This window comes from Paroedura picta, chromosome 1 (assembly GCF_049243985.1).
Source record: "Paroedura picta isolate Pp20150507F chromosome 1, Ppicta_v3.0, whole genome shotgun sequence".
NCBI lineage: Eukaryota > Metazoa > Chordata > Lepidosauria > Squamata > Gekkonidae > Paroedura > Paroedura picta.
The window spans coordinates 26,538,197-26,563,216 of NC_135369.1; the positions used below are offsets into that span (position 1 = coordinate 26,538,197).

The 25,020-nt window shown below is 47.9% G+C and overlaps 2 protein-coding genes across 2 annotated transcripts in view; both read right to left on the reverse strand.

Annotated features, from left to right (window-relative positions):
* Positions 1–11,862, reverse strand: part of CAD (carbamoyl-phosphate synthetase 2, aspartate transcarbamylase, and dihydroorotase) — a 47,861-nt gene extending 35,999 nt beyond the window's left edge. Inside the window, exons 1-2 of the mRNA XM_077330203.1 lie at positions 11,372–11,862; positions 1,344–1,483 (exon numbers count right to left, since the gene is read on the reverse strand). Coding sequence (XP_077186318.1) covers positions 1,344–1,483; positions 11,372–11,456 — 225 coding nt within the window. The 5' untranslated portion in view covers positions 11,457–11,862. The remainder of the gene's footprint in view (positions 1–1,343; positions 1,484–11,371) is intronic.
* A 1,483-nt stretch (positions 11,863–13,345) lies between these two features.
* Positions 13,346–24,820, reverse strand: ATRAID (all-trans retinoic acid induced differentiation factor). Its single transcript, XM_077330248.1, has 6 exons — positions 24,573–24,820; positions 23,408–23,479; positions 22,245–22,316; positions 21,481–21,602; positions 20,627–20,727; positions 13,346–19,848 (listed from the first exon to the last, which is right to left on the reverse strand). The coding sequence occupies exons 1-6, from the start codon at positions 24,788–24,790 to the stop codon at positions 19,744–19,746; spliced, it is 690 nt and encodes a 229-aa protein (XP_077186363.1). The 5' UTR covers positions 24,791–24,820; the 3' UTR covers positions 13,346–19,743.
* Between the last annotated feature and the right edge of the window lie 200 nt (positions 24,821–25,020).

Here is a 25,020-nt window from a genome sequence, read left to right on the forward strand (position 1 = left end):
TCAATTGTATTTCCATTGCATGTCCTGGCCCCTGAGTTTTAAAGCCTTAAATGGCCTAAGACAAAGATACTTGAAGTCTATCTCTGTGCATATGCACCAGCCCATAACTGCTGGCCTCACAGTGCTTGCCCATGCTAACAAGGGTGAGACTGGAGGATATGCACAACAGAGTTTTTTTCAGCTATGGTGCCCCAACTGGCATTCTCTTCCCTAAGAAGCCTGCCTAACCCTATTGTTCCTTACCTTCAGTATTCTCTTTACATCTCAGAAAGCATTCAAAGGTAGGGAAGGCTGTTCTGCTGGTATATTTTTACACTGCTGCCCTTATTTGCCTTATGAGTTTTTATGTTCTTTTATAAGTTATAGTTATGTCAGGAGGAGTGGGTTTTTTCAGTTACCTATTAAATGAGATATTTTTACTCCCACATTTCTCTGATACACAGACTCAAAGTGTGTTATATTTAGAGTTATACAGTAGAAAAGCAGGATATAAATAACCCAAATTATCTGTTCCACTAAATATTTCTGGTAAGGCCTTGGAGGAGGAGCGTGTCTCATGGCTTAGCTGCCACTCAATGCTTAACATCCACTCAGGGCGGCTCACCTGCTTTAGGATGCTTTAGGATGCTTAGGGCTAATCCTGCGTTGAGCAGGGGGTTGGACTAGATGGCCTGTATGGCCCCTTCCAACTCTATGATTCTATGAGTGCCTCCTTCTCCAACCAGCTTGCCTGTCTGAACAGTGGTCAGCCAATCGCCTTCCGTCCCTCACCCCCAACAACCCCCTCCCCCTTCCACTTCCTTTTGAGGCTCGGAGGCTGCAGGATCCCGGATGCGTGAGGGCTGCCCCTGCTGTTGAGTTCCCTAACAGCTGCTTGTAGCCTTTCCAGGTCCTGGGGGGAGGGGGAGGCCATCCGCAGAGTTCTTCCATTCCATCCCCCTACTCTAACACCCATTGTATTCCTGAATGCAGAGGGCTTGGCCCCTAGTAATCAATAAGTGTGCTTCTCCACAATATCTTCCATAAGAGAGCATCCTCTGCACTCTACAGTATACAACATAATCTACTTCCCCTTATCTAGCAGAACCTGCAGACAAACAGGTACATCCACATAACACAGCATTAACAGACCCAGAGCTTGAATGCCAGCTTAGCTGAGAGCTATTTGCCAGGCCAAGTCATAGCACCTTTTGACCTGTGCTGGAGCAATCTCCCTTAACTCAGTCCTCACAGCGTCTAGAAACTGGATGCCAGTGCAGAGTAATCTGAAATATTTATTCACTTCTCTGCAGGGTGGCACCTAAAAAAACAGAAACAGGCTCTCCTTGCTGCCTCTCACTCACCCGGCTGAGTCCATACTGGTCCATCTCATCCGGAGGAATGCCATAGTTCCCGATGAGTGGATAAGTCAGCACCAAGATCTGGGATTTGTAGGAGGGATCTGTCAGTGCTTCAGGATATCCCACCATGCCCGTCTGGAAGACTGCAAGCCAAGGGGGAAAAACACAAATTAGATCAGCAGCACAGGTTCATGACAGGTGATTGGATTCATAATGGCTTGGCCCAGGACACATGTGCATATGCATACCCCACCCAAAGCACAATACATAACATCCTGCCCCAAAACAGCAAAGCCAAACCCTATGCAGCCACAGCACAGGGCTGTCACCTGCCCCTGGGAAGCAGTGCCATAGGTATAGGTGTTAGGTTCAGTATGCGTACATCCTTCTGTTGAGATGTTGGGCCAAGGTCCCTAAATGCAGTACTACAGAACAGGCCCCTGCATCCTGCCTGTAGTGTCAATGCAGAAGAGCCCCCAAGGTTCTGCTCTGGTTCAGCCTCACTTGGAGTACTGTGTTCAGTTTTGGGCAACCCAGTTGAAAAGGGATGTAGACAAACTGAAGCGTGTCCAGAGGAGGGCAACAAAGATGGTGAGGGGTTTGGAGACATATGAGGAAAGGTTGGAGGAGCTTGGTCTGTTTAGCCTAGAGAGGAGACGACTGAGAGGTAAGGTAAGCAAACCTTAGCTCTCTGGTTTGCTCACCTATGTTGCAGAAATTGACCAAAACACAGTCTCTGTGCTCATCCCTTGTGAGTGAGGGCCTTATCAAATTCCTCCTTAAGTGGACCCAGAGATGTAGGATGGAGACATCTGGGAGTCAGGGACTGAGAGAGAAGATGAGAATTAAGATACCTGGCAGGCATGTCCCTGGGAGCAAGTCAAAGGGAGCACCAGATGCTTCCCCGCCTCAGCCTACCTGCATGGTTCATGATTGTATCCAGACTGAGTTAAGTGGTATGGCCAGGGTGCATCTTCAGAAGTCCTGTGAACCACTAGGAAGTGGCTCAGTAGGCTCCGGGCCCATGGGGCCCATGTGAGAGAATGAAAAAGGACTATACAAGCAAGGTGCCTTGTCTAATGCGCCAACAATAAGTCAAGCCCTTTTCTGCAATTGAAGTATATTTGTGTTGCCAAGGTACCTTGCCTCACGGAGCTTCTTTGATCACACAAATCCAAAAGAACCCTTGCGTCTGGCAAAACACTGCTCCAAGAAGACAAGAGAGTCAAGTCCACAAAGCTTCAAAAAGACTGACAAAGAATTCTGGCATGACCTTCCTCTTTGCTTTCAGTCATTTTCTCTCTTCCTGCTTCTATGAATCTGGAGCTTGACCATAAGGCTATCTCCCCAACCATCCCAGGTGACACCTAATTAGAGCTGCATCAGACACTGTCAAGGTATCAAATAATGTACCAAGAAAAAGGAAGGGCAAAGCAGCCAGAAGAGTGACTGGCAGTTGTCCAGTCCCCACAAATTCCCCATCCCGGATGCCCTCCACCCCTGTCGTCCATTTTCAGTCCTGGTCCCTACTTAGCAGAATTAGCTCCCAGAGGAGATCTGGGTCCTATCGGAACTGGCACAGTTCCACAGGGCCTGCAAGACAGAGCTCTTCCACCAAGCTTTTGGTTGGGGCCAAGGACTCTATAACATCTACCCCCCCCCCAAAAAAAAAACACCTTGAGAGAGATGTTCACTCAGGAAATTTAGGGTAAGTGAATAATCTGGAGGCTGCTACAACTTAAATATTACCGAATTGACTACTTGTTTTTTTTATATTGTAAATGTTATTATTGCTATGTTGGTTTTAATTATTGTTAAATTTAATTGTATGTAAACTGCCCTATGCCATTATGAGAGTTGTTGTTGTTGTTAGGTGCAAAGTCATGTCCGACCCATCACAACCCCATGGACAATGGGAGAGTGGTATATAAAGATAGGAAAGATAGATAGATAATTTCTACACATGAAATAAAATTACATTTATTTTACGTAACCCTCCCAGATATGAGCATACTGGGGAGGGGAGGTAGTGAATTTCCTGCATTCTGCAGTGGGTTGGACTAGATGACACTGGAGATACCTTCCAACTCTATAATTCTATGATTCCTTAAGAAAAAAAACAGCTGTATCATAAAGACACAAGTTGTTTAGCCAGGCTGACGGCTGAGACCTGGCATCTGAACCTGCTGACTCCTCTGTCTGCACCTGCCACACTATACCTCCCAGTGAGGGTTATGCTATTATGACCCCCTCCCTTTTCCCCATATGAGATACATTTATATGGGCAATATCACTATTTTGATCTGATGTTTGACTAAATATGACCTACCTAAGGGTTCTGTTAAAGTTGCTATCTTTGTTGAACAATGTTCCGTTGAAATACCCTAGTTGATATGTTATGTTATGATTGTTATATTTGTTGTGATGATCCACATAATTACCTCATGATGTTTTAGGTAAACCACCCAGAGCCGTATGGAAGAGCAATATAAAAATCTAAACGAATAAACAATAAATAAATCTTAATTTAAATTAATTAGATTTTTTTTGTATTTTTAGAATTTTTTAAACGTGATTTTACAAATGTTGTGATCTCCCCTGAGTCTGCCGAGAGAGTGGAATAAAAGTTCAAGTATAAATATGCTATTTTCTTCGTAGCATATGAAGAAAATGAAAATAGGCCTGCTGAATTTTCCAACAAATTCCCACCCAGTCCTGTTCACATTATAGACCTCATGCCTAGCTTGCATAAGGACTAGGTGTGTGTTTGTTTAACATCACAGCCCAATGTTCTCAGGACCGTAAACTGCTAGTTGCACACAATAGTGTTGGACCAGTTTCCAAAATTAGTACTTGAATTCCAAAACTTCCCTTTATTTTCTCCAGATGTCCAAATCCGCTTCTCTGGCATTCCAATGATGCCTCTTGCCCTCTTGCTTCATGACCATCTACAGAGGAGGATTAGCCTAAAGCAGCATGAATTTGGGCTTTACATGCCTGCCCTGCTGCTCAAATCTGTCCAATCTCTGCTTGCAGACATTCCAATCAAAACGAGCTCAAGCTGTTGCTTCACCAAGTCCCCATCCCTGACTTCCTTTACTTCAAGGCTGGGCTGACCCTTAAGAGAACCCTGGAATCCTTAACAGTATTTCGTCCCCTTACATTTCAGCAGCGGTCTCCTAGGAGGAGACAGTCCGGGGCCCTGTCCGTCCAGGTCCAGCCAATCAGCCCGCTGTGCGCCTTCTGATTGGGCCGCACCCCAAAGTGCCCGCCTCTGGGCGCCGCACCCCTCCCCCAGCCTTGCCGCCAGAGTGCTCCTGGACGCTGAGGATGACACAGCTCCTGAGCACAACGCGCCCGGAAGATGCTCTCTGCCCCATCCTGCTCCGTCCCCCAGCAGCAAACCCCCACTCCCACGCGCCACACACAGGGGCGGGGCCGCCTTGGCGCAGCCCAGGCCTCGAGTCCCACGGCGCGTGCAGCTGATCCGCCACTGGGAAGCACTCGCCTCATCCAGCAGTGCCCCAACCCTGGCAGCAACCTTCCCTCGGGGTGCACGCCGCCCCATCCATCTTGCCCGTGAATGCCCTGCCACCAGAAACAGACTGCGGTCCCACAGGCGGTGCCCGCCAGCCCAGCTCCTCCACCATCAGCGCGCCCGGGAAGACATTGCCGTGGAGTGCCGCCTCCTCTTTCCTCTGCACACCCAGACCAACTCCTGTGGCTGTGTCCAGGCCTTGGCCTTGCCCAACCCGCGCAGCGGGGAGCTCTCTGTTCCTTTTTGCCCCCCAAGAGCCTCTCGCGCCATCCCACCCATGGCAACATGCCTTCGTGGCCTACAAGGCAGCTCTCCGCCTGCTGTGAGCGGGGGGGGGTGCCCAACTTTACCTTGCCCCGTGGCCCACTGCCGCCTCTCCCCACATCGCCGATGCCCCGTGAGGCCTTCACGCCCTGATGCAATGGTCTTTGGGAGACCATGCTGCCGCCGGGAAACACCGCAACGTTATGGTCAGATCCCAAGCCGGCACCCTTTCCCCTTGCCTTCTCCCTTGCCGCTTCCTCCCCTTTCAAAGCCCATTTTTAAATAAATGGGCTTTGAAGCTAGTATTACAACATAAAAGCAACTGTGCAGGATCAGATCAATGGTCCATTGAGTCCAGCAACTTTATACACTGCCCAACCAGCTGCCCCAGGCTTTCTCAACCAGAGTTTCATGAAACCCTGGGGTTTCTTGATTGCCCTGAAGGATTTTCCCAAACGGGTGGGAGCGAATTAATTTTGAATATATTTTTTAAATGTATTAAACATTTATTGAGTGATATGACCATGCATGGTCATGTTGACCCCCCTCCATGGACAATGGGCCTGGAGGGGGTAGGAAGGGGACGGGTCCCATATGGACACGTACACAGCTATGCTTCCCAACTATATTCTGCACGATCTCACCACTTCTGGGGTTTCTCAAAGCCTGAAGAATGTTTCAGGGGTTTCTCAACGGTAAAATAGAGTCTTTCTCCATCGTTGTGTAATCTGGACATCCCCCCTCTCCCTGGTAGTCAACCATCACCCTGGATTTACAGCTTCTTAGTTGCAACAGGGAATGGACGAGCCAAAGAACGAGGGCTAATAAGAATAGTACTGTCGTCATCTTGTTGTTTTATTGCTGTTTTATTTTTCTATTATATCTAGTATGCTGTCGGCAAGAGGGCATGGCTTACCGTCTTATTTTTATCAATGTTTTTATCATTATGCTGTGAACCACCATGATCTGGCTGGTCCAGGAGTGGCGGTATAAAAATCCAATAATAAATAAATAACATTAAAAAGTTTTAAAAGGCTGAGCTGCCCCCTGAAAACATACAAGCAGAGTACACAAGATAAAGCCTCCCCATTATTTTGCCCACAATATTGTTGCTGTTTTTAACAGCAAGGTCGTTTTCCAGCTGTTATATGGCACTCCTATGCAGACAGAGGCATACCATGAATCTCTAGATTATGTATTGTTATCTTCTCTTCAAAAGATTACAGGGGCATCACAATGTGTTGCTGGAATTGTTCTAAGGCTAGAATTAGGTTTAAATTCACTCAAGACCCGTGTGTGGAGGATCACCTTTCGGCGTTGGCTGAAAATATTGTTCACTAATGGTGATATTTATCCTTGTTAAGAGAATATCCTTATACAAGACCTTGGAGGGAGTTAGTTGAATCAAGGCCTTCACTGTAAGGTTTTCAGCCTAGAGAACTCCATCTTTTTTTAAACAGAGGCTGGATAGCCATCTGATGGAGAGGCTGATTCCATGAAGGCTTAAGTGGGTGGCAGGTTACAGTGGATGAGCGATATGGATGTGAGTGTCCTGCATAGTGCAGGGGGTTGGACTAGATGACCCAGGAGGTTCCTTCCAATTCTATTATTCTATGATTCTATTCCTAAGGGCTTAATACCTTAATTTTCAAGTGGCTTTTTGAATTAGACCCAAAAAGCTCAGGTAGGCAAGGTCAGATGATACCACTCTAATGGCAGAAATAATGCAGACTCTAATGCAGATGATACCACTCTAATGGCAGAAAGTGAAGAGGAACTAAAGAGCCTGTTGATGCAGGTGAAGGAGGAGAGTGCAAAAGTTGGCTTGAAACTCAACATCAAGAAAACAAAGATCATGGCATCCGGCCCTCTCAATTCCTGGCAAATAGATGGGGAAGAAATGGAGATAGTGACAGATTTTATTTTCCTGGGCTCCAAGATCACTGCAGATGGGGACTGCAGCAAAGAAATTAAAAGACGCTTGCTCCTGGGGAGGAAAGCTATGGCAAATCTAGACAGCATCCTAAAAAGCAGAGACGTCACCCTGCCAACAAAAGTGCGTTTAGTCAAGGCTATGGTATTCCCAGTTGCAATGTATGGCTGCGAAGGTTGGACCATAAGGAAGGCCGAGCGTCAAAGAATTGAGGCTTTTGAACTCTGGTGCTGGAGAAGACTCTTGCGAGTCCCTTGGACTGCAAGGCGAACAAACCGGTCAGTCCTAGAGGAGATCAACCCTGACTGCTCTTTAGAAGACCAGATCCTGAAGATGAAACTCAAATACTTTGGCCACCTCATGAGAAGGAAGGACTCCCTGGAGAAGAGCCTAATGCTGGGAGCGATCGAGGGCAAAAGAAGAAAGGGACGACAGAGAATGAGGTGGCTGGATGGAGTCACTGAAGCAGTAGGTGCAAACTTAAATGGACTCCGGGGAATGGTAGAGGACAGGAAGGCCTGGAGGATCATTGTCCATGGGGTCGCGATGGGTCGGACACGACTTCGCACATAACAAATAACAAACAAAAAGGCAAGGTCAAAGAGTTTGTCCCCCTATTTGAATCTTTTATTTTATTTATAAGTTTCCATTTATACCCACACTTCTCAGAAGCTCAGGGCAGCTTCAGAACATTTAAATACACATCAATCACTGAATTATATTTTAAAATTCTAAAATGCATAGTTAAAATCAACCCCATTTATCCAACCAATGGCCACCTCCTCTTTATGAGGAACCTTAGATCAGGGGTAGTCAAACTGCAGCCCTCCAGATGTCCATGGACTACAATTCCCATGAGCCGTCATGAGCCTCATGGGAATTGTAGTCCATGGACATCTGGAGGGCCGCAGTTTGACTACCCCTGCCTTAGATGGTTGCTGAACTGATGGGGGCCATATGAGTTCTTAGACAGTTTGTTTAGGGATGGACTTTCAAGCAGCATCTCCAAGTTATTTCTAGGCCGCAACCATAGGCTTGGCAGAACAGCTCCGTTTTATAGGCCATGAAGAACAGATTAAGGTTCCACGGGACCTTGATCTTATCAAATAAGAGTGTTTCGCCAGGCATGGGCCTGGGCAAAAAAGGCCCTGGCACTGGTTGATGCTAATATCAGCTCTTTGGGGCAGGGACCCTGAGCAATTTCTGACTGCTAGATCATAATGCTTGGGAGGGGGCATTATACCCACAAGGCCCACCTATATATTTTTTATATATATATGCCACGCTACAGTAGAGCTTTTATGCTGCAGTTTCATCTCAGATATATGGTCCATACAGTAATAAACCTTTTTTTTTAACTGCTGGATTTCCCAGCAGTTGAGTTTAAAGCAGTTGGCTTTAAAAGGGGATTAAACAAATTCTTGGATAATAGCTCCATCATTTTGTGCTTACGAAAAGAAATAGCAGAAAAGAACAGAAAAGATTATACAATTAAGATATATCTGGCTATATATTGTGTAAAATACCCCCAATATTCTTCATGTTCTTCTACTGGTCTACCATTTACTAAATTACTAAGCTTCGCGATTTTCACTAGTTCCCCCAGTTTTTCAATCCAGTCCATAAATTTGATAGGACATGCTTAGGACACGCTTGGGTACATTGGGACAGACAGACACATTGGAACATTGTCTTTTAGAGTATATCCTATATCTTAACACCGCCCGCGGCGCCGCAGGCACCATGGACTAAATGATGCTGTAAGGGCTGGGTGGCAGGAGTTAGGGCGGGCTGCGTCCGGGATGAGGAAGGGTGCCGATTGGCCCCTCCTCCGGACTAACAATCGGAGGGCCCAATCGGTAGGCGCAAAGCGCCTGCCAATTGGGTCCTATGATTGGCCCGCCGCCGCCAAGGCAGCAATTGCGAGCTGCGCGCAGCGCGGCTCGCAGTTGCTCCCTTGCCGGCGGCCTGACGTGTCAGCCTGCCGGCAAGGGAGCCCCGCACTGGCCCGATCGAACTAAAAAATGGCCGCCGACAACAAGAACCCGCCGAGGAGCCGCCGCCGCGCACAGCACCAGGCCGCCAGGGAGCCGCCGCACGAAGCCATGGCCTCCCTTCTCCACTCCTTTCCCGGGCTGCCGCCGAGACAAGGACGCCGCACCGCCACCGGCCCGCCCTCGAAAATGCCTCCTCTTTCAGGTACGCTTCCTTCCCTCACGCTGCCCTCGCCTGTCCCTCGCTCTGCCCCCGCCTGCTAGCGCCCATTGTATTTTTTTTTCAATGGGCTTTTTTCCTAGTACAGATATAAAGAAGAAACAGATTTCTCCTTGTTTGCAGGGAATTCTCGATGTGCTCATAGGAGACAAATTGAAATCCCTGCTGGTTGGGTCAGATCCTAATGTAATCCTATTGGTTGCATGATTTGTTTGCAGGGGAATAATAGAAAATAATTGCACATGGTTTTTATTGTGATTCAGCTCATGGTCTCTAAGATGACCAAGCTGTATCATTAAAGTAAAGGATATTTTTGCCCCCAGGACTGATATACTGCCTCTGAACATGGAAGTCCCACTTAGTCATTATGTTTAATGGCTCATGATGGAGCTATTATCCAAGAATTTGTTTTAAAGCCAATTAGAGTAGTGGTTATCACCCCCCCCCCCAATCCCAGTGAATTCCACAAGCTCCTCTATGAAGAAAGCCTGTTGCTGCAAACACTCCTCCCCCCCCCCCCCCCGCTTCCCGGCCTATTAGCATGCTTTAGACTGGAACAACTTTTTGATGCAGCCCATTTGAGAAAGGGACTAATTTTGTTCAGATACGTAATTTGCTTGGCATTACCTGTGCCCTGTAGCATGTAAAGCAAAAGTCCATGACAAACTGAAGGCACAGAGCAGCCAGCCTCACATCTCAGCCCGCAAGTAGCCCAGTCTGGAGAGCAAACACTCTCAGAAACAAAAGAATGGCCATGACCTGGGCAACAAGAGCCCCACTAGGCTATCTCTACCCATATTTTTTAAACAAGACACTGGCGAAGCAAAGAGCTTTCCTGAGAGAATTTAACTGAGATGCTGAGATTGCGCATGTTGGGCTGCAACTTGAGCCAAGCAGCCACATGGGCTTACTTTACACACCAGAGGTTTGCAAGCCCTTACATCTGCGCATGATGTCCATTCTGCTGGCCAGCAACCTAAGCATGCAGCCACTCTGTGTGGGTGATAACAATGGCACACTGTGTCCACACAAGTTAAGAATAGCCTTCGGGTTCAGACTGATTATCTAACTCAGTTTCCAACAGTGGCCAGTCAGATGTCCTCACCTGCCGACGGCTCCTCGACAGCTAAAGCCCTGGAATGCTGCCTCTGAATTGGCCATGATGATAAATCTGTCCTTTCAAATCTATGTAAACCAGCAGCCATTATCACACCTTGTGGCCCTGGGTTCCATGACTCAGCTACCATGACAAGAGAAAGCTCTCTGCCTCATTCCATCATCATGCTTAACTTGAGCATTATCACTGTGCAAGTGGGATGATGGGATGAGGGGCAAGTTAAGAATGGGACACAGTGACAAATTCCTGACTAGCAAGTAAACTGACTGAGCACTCAGGCTGCCACTGGACCATCCAAGGAGGGTTGACATCCTCCAGGGGATGGCTGGAGATCTCCTTAGATCACACCTGATCCCCAGGTAGCAGATCCGTTCGGCTGGAGAAAATGGCCGCTTCAGGTGGACTCCACGACATTAAAGTCCACTGAAGTCCTTCCCTAAACTGTGCTGTCCTCAGCCTACGCTCCAAAATCTTCAGGTGTTTCCACACCCAACCGCAGGAGAGAAAGTCCGAAGCGTGCAGTGCTGCCAAAAGAGCCCTAGACGCTTCAAAGGCGCTGGACCTGCCTCTGCCATCCTGCTGCCACAGACAGACCAGAGGCAGCCCCAAAATGTCACTCTGCCCCAGACAGGTCCTGGAGTTCTAGCTTCCCTGAAAGATCCGCCCCTCCGACAAAGCAGTCCAGAAGCCTTAAGCACGCTCTACCTACTCAGAGGCACTCTTGGCTAACTGCGCTCTGGACATGCTCCTGGGCCACTGAACTTTGCAAGCGGCCACCCACCCGGGTCGAGAACGGGGTTGGAAAGCCCTCGCCCCACGGGGCACGCCAGCTTCGCCTCCACGGGCACGCTTCTGAAGGAGGCGGGGAGGGGGCGAGCGCCCCCACCCCCACCCTGGGTGCTCCTGCAGATGCCCCTACCCCCCCCCCCCAATCCCCCTATGCCTCCGCTAGCGACGGGACTCACCCACTTCCCCGGCAGCGGCGGCCCCCGCGGCCCCGAAGAAGCGCCCGCGCAGCACCGTCCCGTCCTCCAGCACCAGGCTGCCCATGGCTGCGCCGCGGTGGCCCCACGAGTGCACGTGGGAAAGGAGCCGGCCGGGCCGGGCCGGGCCGTTCCGGAGAGCAGCGGGTCGTGGCGAGCGGCGTGGAGCTGGCGCGCAGGGAGGCGGAGCCGGCGGCGTGGCCGGCCTGAAAGCTACGAGGAGGGGCGGAGCTGAGCCCCGGCCGGGAAAAGCTGGGAGGAAATGACCCGCCGAGGGGCTGGCCTAGGCCACACGGATCCCGTGCTCGGCGCGCGGGGGGCGGGGGTGGGCGTCTTCTTCGCCCCCTGGCCCGCATCCGCGGTGGGAGGAGAACCGCGATGGCCGCTTTTGCTCGGAGACGTTGCGCTGGGAAGACTCCGGCGTACGCAGGTGCCAGGCAAGAGGGCTTTCTTTTGAAGCGGAGATGGCTCCTCTGAGCACGTGCAGACCGCGTTTCCGCCCCCTGCGGAGTCATTGTGCTTCGGAGTTAGAAAGCACCGTCCTTGCTGGAGTCCGGACGCACGCGCCCATCCTGCACTTCCAGATGCGTAGAATCAGTCATTGGACCGGACCGCTGGAGATGGGGCGGGCCTTGTGCGTGAAGCAAAACTTGCATGTCAGAGCGGGCCCAGACCCGGCTGATGTGATTCTGAGCTGTGGGGTAAACTTGCAGGGGTCCCCTTCCCCGTAGCCAGCTAGCCGCCTTCTTTAAAATGGGCCCTCGGAATTAAAACGTCAGCTCCCCGCCGTTTCTCAGGGCAGAGAATGCGAACATGTGAATAATATATGTGAAGATGTGGGGGCCGATTTTGACCCGCCTGCTTGACATCTTTAAACCAGACTTCCACCACAATAGTTTATTATCACGAGAGTGGATCAGACTTCCACCCCAATACCTTTTTTTTATCAGGAGGATCAGTCATGCATAGTGCAGGAAAAACTATTCCCTCTAAAAAAAGAATGTGCACCTTCATCTTTTACCTGTGCATGGGTTCTCAAGACAAACATAGCTACCAAGCATAGTGTATAAATGGGCTCTTTGCCTCATGCCCACAAATGCCAAGAAGCAAATTCAGCCAGGACCAGTCTTCAAGTCTGCAGGCCCATGTGACTATTGTAGGGGCATTCAGACATTCTGGGGGAGGCAAGTGGGATAGTTACCTTTATAGGACCCAGGCACTTTTTGTTCTGAACTCAACCAATGTATTAAGTTGGTATCCCAGGGCAAGGCATCTATAGCCCCATCCGATGCCTATTTACACAGAAATGCCTCTAGTGATTGCTGAGTCAGTGGCCATACAGGCAGTGATCACAGTGTTTGTCCCTTGTTTCAAGTCTGCATTTTTCTCTGGGACTCGGGGCCTATTACAAAATTTAAAGCCAAGCAATGGGAACAGTAGCAAGCAAAAATAAAAACTGGATTACAGAAATGAGAAAACAATGTAGTAAAAACACGATAACATGTATGATAAACATGTACAATTCTGTAAACTTAGGCAGATTGTGAGTGGGCGGCCCAGGGAAATGCCAATTGCTAGTCCATTTTGTTATTTTTATACATTACACAGCAATGGAACTATACCCCTTGTTTTTCTGCTTTTTCTTGAATGCCTTTAAATAAAGCGTTCTTCTGCTTTATAGTTTGTGTTACAGCAGGAGTTACTGATATCAAACCAGATAAAGCTTGGCTGCGTTACTACACCAAGGCAGCATCAGCCCTGACTGAGAGAAACAGGCATAGTGCACATGCTCAGAGGCACTAGGTTCTTCATGTTTCCAGCTCATTTTCAGCCCTGCTGAATGTTACCCAAGTTACGTAGGCAGTCCATGTCACTAAACCAAAACTCAAGGCGTCACAGAAATCTTTTCTTTTGCTTTGAAATAAAATGCATATTTAAGACAATAAACAGGACTCATTCTCTCCTTGACAGCAGTTTATTCTTCAAGTTACAGGCCATTTGACCAGTCAAACAAAGCCAAAGATATTCAGTTCACAGAACCAAAACCAAGAAACAGGGACCAGTTGGGAAAAATCCAGATTAGTTACTGTTGTACAATAGTGAAATTAAATTCTCAACTACTGTGCTTGATTATTTATACCAACAGCCATTATTTCCAAATATACCAAGGATATGAAAGACAACTGCATCTCTTGGAACTTCAGAGCTGGCCCCCAAAGTTACAAACCTGATTTCATTTTAAACAAAAAAAAAGACAAAAGGTAAATCAAAATATATGAGCCATCACAATATAGTGATTTAAGTTTCAGACTAGATCTGGGTAAACCCAGGTTTATATCCCTGCAAGGCCATAATAGACTGGGTGACCTTGGGCCAATCATGCCCCCTTAACCTTACCTACCTCATAGGGTTGTTGTGAGGATAAAATGGAGAAGAAGAGAAGCTGCATTAGGATCCCTTGGGGGGAGTAAATAGAGTACAGTATTAAACCATATATTCCTTATACTAACAAAGCATTGATCCTGCTAGAAAAGTTCTGCCTATACTTGAGCAATACATGTTTCCACTGGAGAGGCTGGGAATTAAACCTAAGTCCTGCTATAGGCCAATTGTGCATGGAGATGGAGCTCATTTCTTATTACACACGGGGCAAACTCCCTAGTACGTAAACTGTCCACACTAAATTTGTATGGCAGAAGCTTTTCAGATGGGTGGCTCTTCCCATTTCTGTGAAATTACTGCATACCATTAACTGCTTTCTCTCTTTTCACCATGGGAGCAAACTAAGGGAGAACAGCATATGTGATTGTACAGAAGCAAAATGACTCTGCTGCCAAGCATTCGGGAAAGAGTCTTGGGGAGTGTCTAATAGTTTCTGTAATAATGAAAAGGATGCTGGGGCACAACTTCTTGGACCATTAAGTGCAGTGCCATGGGCTGGCCATGAGTGGTTGCTTCAGTATGGTAGGGCCCTCCTGAGGCAACCATCTGCCCCAGCAGCTGCTGTAGACTCATCTCATGCCACCATTTAAAGAAGACCCAAAAGAGACAATAACAGAACACTACTAGTGGTTACATATAGCTCTCAACTCAAATCAGTTTAGCGTATCATCAGTGACTTACAACCTCTACTGGATAATGACTGTTCTCTTTCCCAAGTACTGGGGGGGGGGGGGCAAACCTTTTCTTGCGCACAAACATTCCCCCAATCTCAAACAACTCCTCACCCACAACAATACAACATCTAATTTGAACATGGATACTAGTACCAGAGCTTGCAACAAACTAGATGCCAACCTTGCTGCCACATACACTCCAATAACACAATCACTGGACCTAACAGCATCACCTACACTATCAAAGGGTCAATCACTTGCTCATCTTCTAACATTGTATATGCCATTAAATGCCAACAATGCCCCTCTGTCTCTACATAGGACAAACTGGTCAAACCCTCTGCCAAAGAATTAATAGACACAAGTCTGACATAAAAAATCACAGGACTGAAAAACCTGAAGGGAAACACTTCAACCTTCCTGGACATTCAATAAGGACCTCAAAGCAGCTGTTTTATTGCAAAGGAACTTCAAGAACAGACTAGAAAGGGAGACTGCAGAAATGCAAGTTATTATAGCATTCAAAACAATGGAATACCCTGGACTCAACAAGGACATAGGTTTTTTCCACATTCCTTACAATCCCCTTTTTATTTTGTTTGGGACAATGTGACTGTAATGTGATGTAAGTAGTATGTATTGTAATTCAGAATCTAACTCTCTGGTCTCAGGACAAAATAACAAACTGAGTATCTTGTCACTTGTGGGGATGCTTCCTTGCTTGGGTGAGATGGATGGTGCCAGCAATTAAATTTCTTTTCACAACTGGGAAAGTGTCTGCCACTAATTACTAACATGGACAGTTTTATTTCTCCAGTGTTTTTTGTGAACTACAACTGAACTCAAAAGGACTGATTAGCTGTTCTAGCAAACAATTATCATACGGCACAATATGGCATAATTTGGATACTAAGACAGAGTTTACTAATTTGTCACTCATTTACCTTTTATATATATCTGTACTCTTATGATTCTTGTTACATTTTGTCTGAGAAAGTGTGCCTGCACACGAAAGCTCACGCCTTGTTGGTCTTAAAGGTGCTATTTTTGTGGTACCATTTAAATTAGTTATTTTCAGGAGCCAAATGTCCCTGTTTTGCGCACAAGACCCATTAGGTGGTGCTGCTGCATTTACCAGAAAGCTGGTTGTGAGGCCATGGGGCCTCACAAAGGAGTGTCATGCAGAACTGGACTGCAGCGGAGCATCATGGGAGGTGGAGTCTGCCCTCCACAAACAAACCAGCAGGAACAGTGGAAGGGGGTGTGGCCAGGAACAAGCAGTTGCTGACCCAGCTGCTTCAGGAGGCACCCACAGGAGGCACCCACAAGATGCTGGGTGCCTCATAATGAGCCTTTGCCAGAATAAGCTGCAATGTCAACTGGATGCTATTTTTGCATTCTCCTTAAACAACTTTTTTTTTCTTGCTGAAAACAGCCATAATTGAGCTTTTACACCATCTGGGGGAAACTGAGCCTCTTATCTCCAGCCGAGTATAGCTGAGCCCCACGTCAGATACTGCTCTCAAACTTTTCTAGGGAATGTCAGAGGGGACTCATGCCCACATATGAGTGGGACTCCATGGCAGTCTCGATGGTTGCTTTTAAACCAGCTAACATATTTATTTATTGGAAATATTTATTAGCTACTTTTATTTATGAGCTTCTTATGGAGCTCAAGGTGGTTTCCAATATTAATAAAATACTTCACAGACATTAACCAAGCCCTTTTTTTTTTTGCACATTTTAAAAAGCATGCAGGCATAAAACAACCAACAGTGGTAACTCTTATTTGCATGCTGCTGTGTGTCTGCCTTTAGGGGATACTCCCTTGCTTGCCTACTCCCATGATCACTCCCTTACTTAATACGAATCTCTTCTGCTGCTAACATCCACACACTATACAAAGCCAAATCAAAACCAGTAGCTGGCTACATTCTAACAAGGAAGACATTTGGAAGTTACTTCAAAAAGACAAACCTCTGAACAGTCAAATGAGTTTTGTGCACAAGATCACAAAGGAATGCAGTGCTTCTGTTCTAGTGACATGTCATCCAGGGCTGCCATGAACAAAAAGATGCCCTGCATACAAAGAACTCCCTTCCTTCCACCCACCCTGCAGGTTAAAAAAAGATATTTCCTCGGATACTGTGAGGCCCTGCTCCTGGACTCCAGATGCAATGTCCACCTCAGCCCATTTATTTATGGTGTCCTTCAAAGCCATTTGCAGGAAAGTGGCTAGAAATGACTCCCTGCACTACAGAAGAAACATTCCAGAAAGCATCAACCTGCCCCAATACAAGCTGCCTTTACAATGAATTAGGCCCCTGGTCCATCACAGTCAGCATTGTCAGCATCTCTCCAGGGTCTCAGGCAGAGGTCTTTCACATCACCTCCTGTCCCATCCTTTTAACTGGTGATGCTGGGGATTGAACCTAGGCTCTCCTGTGTGCAAAGCAGAGGCCCTTCCGCTGAGCCACAGCTCCTTCCCAGTCCACATAAGACAAGCTTGAGGGGCTTCTGCTTGAACTCAATGTGCAGAAGGGCTTAGAGGGGAGGTCAAGGCCAGGCATACAAGCTGTTCACCCAGCCATTATGGATATTGTTTGTTGGTTTGTATATAACAATATTTGTTTTCCGCCCTATCTCAGGAGATTCAGGGCCGATTACATCACATGAAATTTACCTATAAAAACAGAATATGCAGATAAAAATCTAGATAATAAATTAATTTGAAAATTATTAAAAGCAAAATTGAAGCAGTCCATTGCCCAGTTCTTCTGTTGATTGGAAAGGAGAAAGGAAGTGGGAAGGACATCTATACCCTAGATGAGGGGTAGTCAACCTGTGGTCCTCCAGATGTTCATGGACTACAATTCCCATGAACCCCTGCCAGCAAATGCTGGCAGTGGCTCATGGGAATTGTAGTCCACTGACATCTGGAGGACCACAGGTTGACTACCCCTGCCCTAGATGACATATAGATTGGGGGGCTTTGACAGGGTAGCCGGCACAGTTCAGATGTTGTTGTAAGCCTGGCTGAACAGCTCTGTCTTGGTGTGGGAGGGGTCATTTATTTTTCCTATTATGCCCTCAAATGTTCAGGTCACTTCAAATACTAATTTTAAAAAGAGCCTTTCAGTCTCTGTTGCAGCAGAGAGGGAAGGATGATCCAAGGACAACAGGAAATGTGCTCCAGAAAATAATTACAATCCTCCAAAGAGCATATGATAGTTCAACAAGCCAAGTGCGAATTCGAAATGAGCTATCAGAGGAGTTCACCATCCAGACTGGAGGGCACCGAGATGTCGCTTCTCCCCTAATTTTTAACATCATAGTTGATGCCATTATGAGAGAAGTATTCAAGAATAGACATGGAGTTCAATATGGCCAAAACAACTTCCTGACAGATCTAATGTTTGCAGATGGTAGTGCCATATTTGCCAATACAGATGCAGAAGCTACTAACATCCTCTTTGACATTGCCTTCATTGCCCAATCTAACGACTTTAAAAAATGCCATAACCACAGATTTATCACCAACCAATGTATACCTCAATGGAGCCCAAACTGAGCAAGTCAAAGAATTTAAATAGTTAGGCTCATTGGTGCAAGAAAATAAAGTGTCATCTACCACTGAAGCCCACAATAGGATTGGCCAAACAACATCAGCATTTGCTACACTCAAATGGTGCATCTAGAAGAAGACAAACATCTCTCTCAAGACCAAAGTTCATCTCTTCCAGACACTAATCCTGCCAATCCTCCTATATGGCTCAGAAACATGACCTTTACTAAAACCTGACATAAACAAACTCCAGACCTTCCAAATGCAATGCCTGTGGCAGATTCTGGGTGTCTCTCTATGTGATCATAATCAAAATGAGACAATTCAGACAAAATGTGACAACCAGCCGCAAATTGAAGAACAATTCCAAAAGCGCAGACTGCAATGTCTGCAGAATGAACACCAGCAGACTGCCTCATAAACTCCTCTGGCAAAAATGACCAACTGAATGGAAGAGCCAACAACTGGCACCAAAGAAAACGTGGCTTAAACAGATTGAGGAAGACCTTAGAAGCCAGTGATTGACTATCCACATGGCCAAAAATACTACCACCAATAGTCAAGAGTGGAAACATATTATAAAAAACGCAAAAAAAATCCAACAGTCCCTACAGCAGCGTATTGGCTGAGAGGACAACCTGCTCCACCAACTGCCAGCTAAAGGATTAAAAGGAGGGCAACAGGGATACATATGGGCAACTGTTCAGGCTAAAATTTAAAGATGGGCAAGGACTCTGGGAGAGAACCAAACTGCTTATCAGGTTTTGTGGACAGCTGTGAAGCATGAAGCAGTTGTTCTGGGAGGAGTGTCTAGGCAGAAGGGAGCAAGGGAAAGGGGTAGAGGTGTTCAAGAGCATGTGTTTTTTCAAGTAGCTGCAAATGATGGAACTGTAGAGGCAAAAAGTGCCTCACAGCTATTTACAAAATGATCCTTTGGATGGAAAACAGCTCACTCATGGGGAAAACACCCAGACCTTTTTCTCTTGAGATACAGTGGTTCTTTGGGCCACAGAATTCAGTGCTACTGTACAGTGAGGCTCTAAGAGGCTTGGAAGTCTCCATTTCTGTCCCTCTAAGCAGCTTGAGGTGTTTTCCAGAACCCTGACTGCAGCAGAACATGAAGTCCACGGTTGGAGGAACAAGGAGCATGGCCTGCTGGTCAACAATGCCTCATCCCCAGCATAAGGAATTTTGGAAAGCTGTCTTCTGAAGCATCTAAGCAATTCCTGAAATGCTTTCAGGCAACCCAGGCTGTTCCTCTCTACAATCACTTGTGGTGATTACAAATTTGACAGGAAACCCAAAGACACCAGTCCAACAGGAAAGCAAAAAAATGGATCGACCACTCCTCTTGCTGGAAAGAGCCAAACAAGGTGCTGGATCCAGCCCTGATTTACTGTCCTTTGGTCTGGGGTGGGGAGTGTAGACAAGATATGGTGACTCAAGCAAACTTCAACCAAACTTTGCGTGGCTGCTCCGACCAGCACAACTAACCTCCTGAAATGGCTCAGATCAAGAGTTTCACTTCACGGAGGACGGCACAGGAAAACGAAGGACCACCGTTTGACACCATGGAATTGAAAGGGCCAAGAAACAGAGGCCACGGCCCTAGCAATGGGCAGAAAGAAAAGCTGTCTCCTCAGCAGGGATGGGCCTGGAAGAAGCCGATGGCGTTACAAGGCTTTAACTTTGCGCCGCTGGGTAACCCACACCAGGATGGAGAGGGTGGTAGTGACAGCTCCCAAAGTCCCATAGAACATCAAGTATGGGAAGTTACCCTGAAAAGAAAAAACAAGAGAGTGGCCAGCTGGGTTGGTGCCTATTCTCTGCCCATAGGCATGACTGCTTGCAGAGAGGCCAAGGGTCCCTGCATTCCAAGGCTCTGTTTATTTGTTTATTATATTTATATACCACCCTCCCTTTCAGCTCAGGGCAGTTTACATTGTAACTTTCGTAAAGCAATACAGTACAATAAACATCTTGACTCAAATAGAAGAAGAAGAAGAAGAGTTGGTTCTTATATGCCGCTTTTCCCTACCCGAAGGAGGCTCAAAGCGGCTTACAGTCGCCTTCACATTCCTCTCCCCACAACAGACACCCTGTGGGGTGGGTGAGGCTGAGAGAGCGCTGATATCACTGCTCAGTCAGAACAATTTTATCAGTGCCGTGGCGAGCCCAAGGTCACCCAGCTGGATGCATGTGGGGGAGCGCAGAATCGAACCCGGCTCGCCAGATTAGAAGTCCGCACTCCTAACCACTACACCAAATATAAACATAGTTAATAGTGAACTTGTACTGAATGGTTTATAGTGTAATAATCAGTACTCAGCATTCAGCAATTCAGTTTTTCTGCACTGTGGTCCCATTTTTCTGTTGGTGCACTTGATGGGGGCTTCTGGTTAATGGTTGGTAGCTTGTTTATTTGTCTTGACCGAAAGTTCCCATCCAGGCTCACCTGGGTCACAGGAGCCTCTCCCAACTCCTTCCAGAAACAAAGCCTGTCCATCCCTCTCTGCTCCCTTGCACACCCAGATACCAAAAACCACATTAGCTTACCTTGCGCAAACATTTGTAACCGTGGTAGGGGCCTTCACAAAGGCACAGGTGCAGGCCAGGTCCGTCAGGAGCACAGAGTGAGTCCTCAGGGCACAGCCAACCTGCAGAGAACAAACAGGTCAGGTGAAGAAAACGCATTCCCTCTTTCAATGCACAGGCTCCACCATGCCTCTGGGCTGACTCAAAGTTCATAATGCTTAAATTCAAGGCACACAAGCTGCATTGTTCCCACCCTATTGTCCCACTCCATAAAGCACCTCTGCAACCAGTATGTTGGCTTCTGTCTGCCTGGAAGTCTTTTCCCCTGGATTACCACTACATAGTTGAGCCATACATGCAGAGAGCACTAAACCCAGGCATCTTCAGTGACATTACCAGGGATCCTGCATGTACCTCTTGGGGTGTGCCATTCTGGACTAGAATCCCAGCCAGCCACTTGGATCACCAGTGCAATTGGGCCAACCTTGCGCATCTCCTGCCCATCACTGCAAGTTTGCCTTGTGCCTCCAGCAAAAATCCTCTACCACACCTTGGCTGCTCTTGTCCTTTCCCCACATTGGATAAAGCCTGTAAGCCTAATTGCTGAGCAAATATATTTTAGGCATGGTAAACTTTTAGACTGGAATCCCTCCCAGCAGTATCTCATAGGCCAGGTGAGCCCAATTTGGGCCTTCCTGAATGGTGCTGTGCAACAGCCTCCCATTGAATTATTCCTCAAGACCCACATTAAGGAACAGCCAAGTGCCCCAACTCCAGAAGCATGCAGGTGGACAACCCATAGCGCCTAGCTTCTCCCCAGAAATATCAAGGCTAAAAAGGTGCCAGGGTGCAGGCGGACCCCCTCCACGTCATACCAAGTCCCCCAGAGCCGTTGCAAGAGTTCCGCTGGCTGTGGCAGATCCGGTTGCTTCCCTGGGTGGTGATGTTCTCCCACACGTTGCTGCCTCCAGGACAATCCAGTTCTGCTGGCAAAGCTCTGGGGAGGGATTAAATATTCTCAGAGGCAGGTCCAGGGCTGAGGCCAGCGTTCCTTCTGCCCACAACAGCCCCCAGAACCTACAGCGCTGTGACTGGAGGGCCTGACCTAGCCTGTGGAACCCACAAGAAGCTGCTACCCCGTCAGCCCAAGAAGCAGCTGTTGTTTCCAGCCCAAGCAAACCATCCATCCCATTGACACATGAAGCTGCCTGTTACCAAGTCAGGCCACCAGTCTATCCAGGTCTGGATTGTCTACACAGACTGGCAGCAGCTCTCCAAGCCAGGGAATTGGATACTCCAAATCTGTGAGACTAACTTGCAAGAGTTCTTTCAACTAAACATCACACCAGATGTCTCCTTGGCTACAGTGTGGGACGCAAGTAAAGCATTCATAAGGGGCATACTTATGCGACAAAACACAATGACAAGGAAAAGAAGATTTCTATGGGATTTCTGCACAGCGTGCTCCCTGATCCTTTTACCTGGAGAAGCTGAGGATTGAACCTGGGACCTTCTTCATGCCTAGCAGAGGCTCTGCCACTGAGCCATGGCCCCTCCCCCTGCCATTTATTTCAGGTAACATACTGACAAGAGCAGCAGGGTCTTAGTGATCTGTGGGAATAGCAGTCCCAACACTTACAGAGTTTGCAGCTGGGTGAATCCCCGGAAGGCATCTTCTGGGAGATGCTCCAATGGATTAATGGTCAGATCACTGCAGAAAGGAAAGAAGAAAAACCACTCAGGTGATCAGACCTGTGAAAGACTTGCCCCTCTGAGAGCGGTCACTGCTTTGACTGGGCCGCTGCAATCAAGGTACCTTGAGGTACCTCACTCAGACTTCCTTTGTTGCTGGAGAAGGGGCAGGAGTAACATAGCCCAGGAATCCAGTAACTATTTGCTGTGAGAATGGTCCTTTACTTGTTGGACAAGGGGCAGGGTAAAAAATAATAAATGGTGTATGCACATCCCAAAACGACACCTCCAAACAGTAGGCACCTGAAGGACCGCCGCTCCCAATTTGAGAGAGAGCCAGTTTGGTGTAGTGGTTAGGAGTGCAGACTTCTAATCTGGCATGCCAAGTTCGATTCTTCACTCCCCCACATGCAGCCAGCTGGGTGACCTTGGGCTCGCCACGGCACTGATAAAACTGTTCTGACCAGGTAGTGATATTAGCGCTCTCTCAGCCTCACCCACCCCACAGGGTATCTGTTGTGGGGAGAGGAAAGGGAAGGCGACTGTAAGCCGCTTTGAGCCTCCTTCGGGTAGGGAAAAGCGGCATATAAGAACCAACTCTTCTTCTTCTTCTATGTTTCCCAGAGAGCATTGTGCTCTGTAAATACCAACTTGCTGATAGTCTCTGGTCCCAAAGATGTCTGCCAAACCTCAACCAGAGCCAGGGCCTTTTTGGCTCCAAACAGTGCCCATCGTCATAGAATCATAGAATAGAATAACAGAGTTGGAAGAGATCTCCTGGGTCATCTAGTCCCACCCCGCACTATGCAGGACACTCACAACCCTATCGCTCATCCACTGCCACCCCCTTGAACCTTCACAGAATCAGCCTCTCCGTCAGATGGCTATCCAGCCCCTGTTTAAAAATGTCCAAAGATGGAGAACCCACCACTTGGTGGGTGACCCCTGGGATAGGCACACAGTCTCTTTTGGGCCTAAACATCTAGTTTAAACATCTGGTTTAAAGATGTCAAGCAGGCGGGTCAAAACCCTAAAGATCCCTGCAAGAGCTACCACTCCATTATGGGCCTTGTGGGAGGGTCCTGCCCCAAAACAGAAGGATCAACTCACATGACAATAGCCGTGCTGGCCTCCTGAAAGCAGGGACACAGCTGATGCAGCGAGCAGTTCCCCAGATCCAACCTAAAGAAGAAAACAAAGGAGTCGTTGTCCTAACCCACAGAAGATGGGCATGCTCTTTATCTGCCTGGCTAGGCCTTTCTAAGTTTCTTTCCCCTATTAGAGAGATGTGTTCTCACACTGGGCTGCAAGAAACGACCCTTATGGAAGCTTTCTCTTGCTGAAGGATTTCCATTCAACTCAAAAGGTGGAACTACTACACCAGCCTTTTGTGTTTACGGTAGAGAAACAATGTGGTGCAGTGGTTATGAAAAGGATTCAGCAGAGCAAGACTCATATCTGTGCTCAATCATGGAAGCTCATCAGATGGACTTTGGGCCGGTCACTCTCTGTCAGCCTAGCCTACCTTCACAGAGTTGTTGTTGTATGGATAAAATGAAGATGGGGAAAACAACATATTCCCACTAGGGTGTATCAATATCTCTACTGCTGTGGGAATAAAACAGGAAAAGTAGATCTACATATACCACCCTGAACTCCTTGGAAGAAAAGCAGGATGGAAATAATTACCCTCTTCCAAATATCTAAAGGGCACTGACTAATGCACTAATCCTGCTTTCTCTGTGTCGACCTCAAGAAATGAAAGCAGAAGAACTCAATTTGGGGGGCTCTTGATGAGGGTCCCCAACAGCTTTCAATGGATGAAGACAGAGGACCACTCTAGAATGCCAAAAAATGGAGAGGGGGGGGAGGATTAACCCTTTCAAGGATACCTTCCCTCAACAGTAGAGAACATTGAATTTACCCAGAATGGGGACTGTTAAAAAAAATTCAATGTGATCCCTGCCCTGTGATCCCACCAGGATGCCAAATAACATTCCAGGGATCCTTGGAGGCTGTGCCATCTCTCAGTGGTCGGCGGAGTCATCCAGCTCTGCGTTGGGAAATTCCTGGAGACTTGGAGCTGGGAGTGGGCAGAATTTTTTTGGGGGGGAACACCTCAATAGAGTCTAATGCTATGGAGTTTCCCCTCCAAATTAGCCATTTCCTCCAAGTGAACCGATCTCTTTCGCCTGGATATGAGCTATTATTCCAGGAGATCCCCGGTGCCACCTGGAGGCTGGCATCCCGAAGTCTCCCTCCGTGGCCGACTCACCCGACGACGGCTTCCCGTTCCAGGCAGCAGCGGCCCAGGAGTTGCGCGCCCGTCCGAGCGCCACAGAAGGCGGCCACCGCGGAGCTGTTCCGCACCGAGCCGGCGCAGCAGGCGCTGCAGACCTGCGGGGGGCCGGGCTCAGAGGCCGGGGCGGCGGCGATCGCGCCCCGTAACAAACACAGGAGCAGCCAGCTGGGCGCAGCCATGATGGAGCACATGACAACGCCTGGCCGCGGCTCCCTCCTTCCTCCGGGCGCCTCAGACACTCCCCAAATTGGCCAAGCGAGGGCAGGGCAGATCCGCCGGTCACAGCGCGGATATTTTCACGCCCGAACTGCTCCGCAGACTCCGCAGTTCACTCGCATCACAAACCAGCCTCTGACCCCAGCTAGTACACTGCCTCTGACCCTGGAGGCACCAGGTAGTTTACGTGGTCACTCACAGAGTT

Coding starts and splice junctions, on each gene's coding strand:
- ATRAID (XM_077330248.1), bottom strand. CDS start 24,790: ATGTGCTCCATCATGGCTGCGCCCAGCTGGCTGCTCCTGTGTTTGTTA. Junction 22,317..23,407: donor GCCAGCACGGCTATTGTCAT/GTGAGTTGATCC, acceptor TCCTTTCTGCAG/TGATCTGACCATTAATCCAT. Junction 20,728..21,480: donor CAACGGCTCTGGGGGACTTG/GTATGACGTGGA, acceptor TGTTCTCTGCAG/GTTGGCTGTGCCCTGAGGAC.